Source organism: Typopeltis vanoorti, chromosome 8, assembly GCF_054136105.1.
Source record: "Typopeltis vanoorti isolate ZY-2024b chromosome 8, IOZ_Tvanoo_1.0, whole genome shotgun sequence".
NCBI lineage: Eukaryota > Metazoa > Arthropoda > Arachnida > Uropygi > Thelyphonidae > Typopeltis > Typopeltis vanoorti.
The window spans coordinates 130,852,488-130,858,487 of NC_143556.1; the positions used below are offsets into that span (position 1 = coordinate 130,852,488).

At 35.6% G+C, this 6,000-nt stretch overlaps 1 protein-coding gene across 1 annotated transcript in view; it reads left to right on the forward strand.

The window, feature by feature from the left end:
- mora (cysteine and histidine rich domain containing protein) overlaps nucleotides 1-4,805 on the forward strand; it is a 316,465-nt gene extending 311,660 nt beyond the window's left edge. Inside the window, exon 10 of the mRNA XM_090396942.1 lies at nucleotides 4,420-4,805. Within this exon, the coding sequence (XP_090253068.1) occupies nucleotides 4,420-4,596 (177 nt within the window). The 3' untranslated portion in view covers nucleotides 4,597-4,805. The remainder of the gene's footprint in view (nucleotides 1-4,419) is intronic.
- The last annotated feature ends 1,195 nt before the right edge of the window (nucleotides 4,806-6,000 follow it).

Sequence of the window (6,000 nt, forward strand, 5' to 3'; positions counted from 1 at the left end):
ATTGTTGAGAGTCCAGGAACATCAATTCGGCACCGTGGTCTTGAATTGGGCATTTCGAGAAGATCTCTACAGCGTATTCTCACAAAAGATTTGCATCTTTATGCTTACAAAGTTCAATTGACTCAAGAACTGAAGCCTACTGACCACACACAGCGAAGAGAGGTCGTTGAATGGATTATGGAACAGCAACAAGTGGATGCTTATTTTTCGAATAAAATCATCTTCGGCGGTGAGGCTCATTTTCATCTTGATGGCTTCGTTAATCGACAAAATTTTCGCATTTGGGGTTCAGAAAATCCACGAGTGATTGTTGAGAAACAAATACATCCACAACGTGTCACTGTTTGGTGCGGATTTTGGGCTGGAGGCATCATCGGTCCATTTTTCTTCTAAAATGCGGCTGGTAAGGCAATAACAGTTAATAGTGCTCGCTATCGCAACATGATAATCCAGTTTTTTGTGCCTAAATTGCAAGATGGATGTGGACGACATGTGGTTTCAACAAGACGGTGCCACATGCCATACAGCCCGAGAAACAATTCAATTACTGCATAAGTCATTTCCTGGCGTGTAATTTCCCGTTTTGGTGATCAGAACTGGCCGCCCAGATCATGTGACTTAATGCTGTTGGACTTTTTTCTTTGGGTTTTTTTTTTTTTTTTTTTTTTTTTTTTTTGAAGTCTAAGGTTTATGCCAACAAGCCCATGCCTTGAAGGAGGAAATTGGAAATTGAGCATTGTATCAACGAAATTCAGCCACATTTATGCAAAACGGTCATGGAAAATTTTGACAAAAGAGTGCGCATGTGCCAGCAAAGCCATGGAGGCCATTTACCCGATATGCTATTCCATGCATAACCCTATACTGTATACTTTATGAATCAATAAGAAATTACAATTTTTAATTAAAAACCTGTGTTTTCTATCAAAATTACTTCTTGTGTGAATTTTGGGACACCCTGTAGTAGAATGTGCACAACAAACCATTTTTAATCACGCCATATTTTTGACAAGGATGATGATGTGATGCAGCACGAATGCATTTTTCTATATATCAAAAACTGCAGATGACCATTATGTTGTCGTAAAATGAGAATGCCCAGAATTGGGAGCCAATTGTTTTTGTCTACTTCCAGATTAAATATTATTCTTAGGTTTACTGAATTAATTTTCTTAAGAAATTCATGAAGCTCTGACAAGGAAGAGTTCCAGATAGCATAAACATTGTGTATGTTTAATTATATAAGTCAAGTGGATATTAGATACAATATTGTTTCAAAGCCGAATGTAGAAACTATGAAAGTTTTTTAAGATAAGTTGACCAGAGAGCATATGGAGATACATTCCCCGGTATTCACAAGTTGCCTTGGTATGGACCACTTAGAAGACATAGATACCTCCCAAGCATATACATATTTGCCTTTTATTGGTCCATTTTGATAAGGTTTCATTGGACCTGACAGCTGTTTCAAACTGGTTGGTTCTCCTCAGAGATCAGGTAGAAACCTTAAGAGAGTAAAAACTCTCATTCAGTACTAAGGAACTTGAAATGTCAGAGAGATGTATTTTTTTGTAAGCGGTCAGTGCATAAAAGTAAATACTAAAATAAAAAGCCAAAAGGCTTCAGTTCGGCGATGTAAAATTATGTAAGTCAAGTAGATATTAGATCCAGCATTATTTATATAGACACTCGGGCAGCACTTATGTCTTCTAAGTGGTCCATACTAAGGCAGCTCATGAATGCGGAGGAATATACCTCTAGGCTATCTAGCCAACTTACCTTACGAAACTTTCATAGTTTCTACATTTGGCTTTGAAATAATGCTGGATCTAATATCCACTTGACTTATAATTTTACATAGCTGAACTGAAGCGTTTAATACAACATTGGACTAATATGCACAGATTTGGTCATCCGAGTCTTTGGAAAAAAGTGGTTGAGAGGCAAGTGATGAAAATGGTTTTAAATTTTTCAGGAAATGACGTCTTCAAGGATATCTTTTTCTCTATTTTCATGTCACCTTTATCATCTCTAACTCCTTTTACAGTACTCTTTCCTCCATTTCTAAGCTTCTTCAACAACCTCCAGAATATTTTGCCACCTTCTTTATATTTATTTTCTATGTTCTTGCCAAAGTCCTCCCATGATGACCAGAGCTTATGGGCATTCAAGTTGCCTTGGTATGGACCACATAGAAGACACAGATACCTCCCAAGCATCTACATATTTGCCTTTTATTGGTCCATTTTGATAAGGTTTCATTGACCCCACAGCTGTTTCAAACTGGTTGGTTCTCCTCAGAGAAACCTTAAGAGTGCAAAAAAACTCGTTCAGTACTAAGGAACTTGAAATGTCAGAGAGATGTATTTTTTGTAAGGGAACTCTCTGTCGGTGCATACAAGTAAATACTAAAATAAAGAGCCAAAAGACTTCAGTTCGGCAATGTGAAATTATGTAAGTGAAGTGGATATTAGATCCAGCATTATTATGTTATGGTTTTAATTGCCTTCGGATGTCTTTCAAGTAATGCTATTATAAATTCTGTATTTATTTCATCCATAGCTATGTTATATATAGATGAACTTAAAGAATATGTTTGTCCAACTCCTTTTTGCACAGGGATTTTTTGCATGTTATTATATGTTTTTAGGTTATATTGTTATTAATCATGTCAGTAATTCTTTCCTTCAGTGTTACAGTGACCAGCACTCGTTTTAGACAAATTACAGAGACAACACCAGTGTTAGGATTAATTACTTTAATTTTTCGACCTTCATATTAAGCTCATCACAACTCTCCCAGCGAGCGTTGAAAATGGCTATGAATCGTAGTCAAAAATCCAATAAATAAACAATTTACATTAATTAGTATTATGTCTTCCACTTACATCTCAATTTTTAAAGCAATTCTGATGCTTTCAACCTGTTACTGAGAACTTTATGAAGGAGAAGAAAGAAGTTGTTGTGCAGTGATCGCTTGACACATTAAACATTTATTTTCTCATATTATTTATACGAAGGTGGTCTGAAAAGTCGGCCTAACAATGAAAAAACGAATTCATAATTTCTAAAGTATTTTTATTTTTCAACATAATCTTCCTTAAGACTAATACATTTATTCCAGCAATGCTCCAGTGCCATTATCCTGTCCCTGTATAGTTGGCTCTCAGTAAGATCTGCAAAATACCCCTCTACAGTTGTAATCACCTCTTGATTTGAGAAAAACACTGACCAGCAAGGAAGAGTTTTAGTTTTGGAAAGAGATAGAAGTCAGAGGGAACCAAATCTGGGGAATAGAGTGGATGTTCCAACAATTCATAGTGCAGATCCCTTAATTTTCCCATTTCCAAAACACCTTTGTGGGCAGGTGCATTGTCCTGATGAAAGATGATTTTTTTCCTACAAACCGGGTTTTTTCTCATGAATTTTTTACCCTTTTCAAGATAATTAATAAACAAAATGCCTTTAACATCCCAAAACACCGATGCCATGACCTTTCCTGTTGATGGACCGGACTTTGCCTTCTTTAGCCCTGAACAACTGGCTTCTGTCCACTGTTTCGACTGCTGTTTGGATTCTAGTGTGTAATGGTGAATCCATAGTAATAAATCTATGCACAAAATCAGTTTTATTGTTAAAATGCTCCAAGCATTGTTCGATCTGCTGGGAGTAAGCGCAGCACCCATTTTGCACAAAGCTTTTTCATTTGCAATTCTTCATGCAAAATATATCCTACACGTTCTTTTAAAATGCATATAGTCTCAACAATTTCATGAACTTTGACTTGCCAGTCGTCCAATAATTGTGCACTTGATTCATGCTTTCTGGCGTTGTTACACTTTCTGAACGTCCTTCACGTGGATCATCAAGGCTGGTATGGCCACATCTAAACTCGGCAGCGCATTTCTTAGTTGTCGAAAACGAAAGAGGAGGGTGCCCATAAACTTTTATGAACTTTGAATGAATTTCTTTTGGAGTTAAATCTTCTGTTACAAAGAATTTTATAACTGCACAGTACTCAATTTTATCCATTTCAAAGGGGTATAGATAACAGTTTTGCTGTATAAAACAAACTACTTGATAGAATGACTTGCAATTTCACACCGGATGCTTATGACAGATGTACCAACTTAGAAGAAAAAAAAATCTTGTCAATAGTGTTGCCATCTATGGTTGAGGCTGAGAACTTTTCAAACCACCCTCATACTTTATGGTATCGCTTTGCATTAGTTACATATTTAAATATAATTTTGTATGCATCCTGTGAATGAAACTAACAACCTTTAAAACATGTTAATGCACTACTGTAAGCAAGTTTAAATTCAATTTACTTAAGCTAGGGACTGTTTATATATGACTTGAGCTTTTGTTTGATAATCACTAAACACGTGGGATTGAATATAAATTTGTTTATGTTTAGGTTGTTGATGTAGAGAAAAGTTCAGTGAGCTACCTTGGGAGTAAGGTAGAAATCAATCTAAAAAAGGCAGAACCACATAATTGGAACAAATTACACCTTCCTGTGCAGAAAGCAACATCAACAGTAGGAGCTGATGAAGATGATGATGTGACTAATATTCAAAAGCTTTCAGTGTGATAGTTGTAGGACCAAACATGTTTGTTTTGTTTTTTTAAATCACTACTCTATTTTTTTAAATGAATTATCAAGTGATTTAATGCATACTCTTTTCAAAGCAAATGTGTCAAAAATACACCACTTGTATAAATTAAATATTTCTTTGTGCATATGTTCTTCACATCCTTGTTGATAATTATTATGCGTGCATTAAAATCTATCAAACCCTGTCTCTGGAGATTTTATTTTTTCCTCCCATGGTTACACGCAGCAGAAATAAATACCAACACAAATTTATTTCCAGTATGGTAGCATAGTCTAACTGGACTGGTGCACATGGGCATTGAAGGTAGCCATTAGTTTTTACATACATTACAGCTATATCACCAAGTACATTAAAAGCATAATCCACAGTGGCCAGCGTATGTAGTGCTGTCTTCATGATCTGGCACTCTGAAGGCACTATTAGATGAAATTATAAAACTATTTATTTAGGACTAATGTTTTCACTTCTTGGGACCTTAAGGATTTACTATGTTCTCCCCAGGACCTTTTGAATGGGCAAACCACCTGGCTGGTTTTACTGATCGCCCAGCTAATTAATGTGTGAATTGACTGGCTAAATAATGAGCAAGAATTGAAAAATAATTTAAGACTTTTTTTTAATTAATGGTGATGAGAAATCAACCGAAGAGTCAATATTCGTGAGACCAGCTCAATTTCTTGTATTGCAAGCCAACTCGAGAGCTTTGGACGTTCAATTTGATGCACACCAACCTGCACGCGGAAGAAGACAAAAATCGGGATCTCGAATACAACAGTATCAGTTGCAAAGATCTTTTACGAAAGAGACACAACTTTGATGTTTGAAAGAAATAAATTGTGAAAATTGAGTGAATTCGAATCGAAGGCAAAAATTAATGTTAAAAATCTACATGTATTTTTCTTAATAATGGTTTTTGTCCAAGGTCTGTGCATCAAATATAGTTGTGATCTCGAGCGATACCCATTCTTATTAATTAATACTTATAAATAGTAAAATTGCGACATAACGCACGTTATGTATCTCGGGTATTACTGTCAGTGCACAATTCAGAGATTCAGTCTAATGATATTACGTTTAAGACTACAATATATGATAAATACATAGGCACAGTTATTAAACACCTAGAAGCAAGATTTCCAGATATGCCAATCATTTCCTGCTTTTCAAGACTTTTCAATGCAGAAAGTCATGATCAATGTGAGGCTTCTGAGATTCTTTTTGATTATTATTCTAGAAATAGAAGTCCTACAGTTTTAAACTATGAAAGTACTAAACTAGAATGGGCAGTTGCATCAAATATGATTAATGGACAGTCATACAAAAATCTAGATCCAAGACAAATACTGCCTGAAATTAGCAACAACATCTGAGCTCAGTCT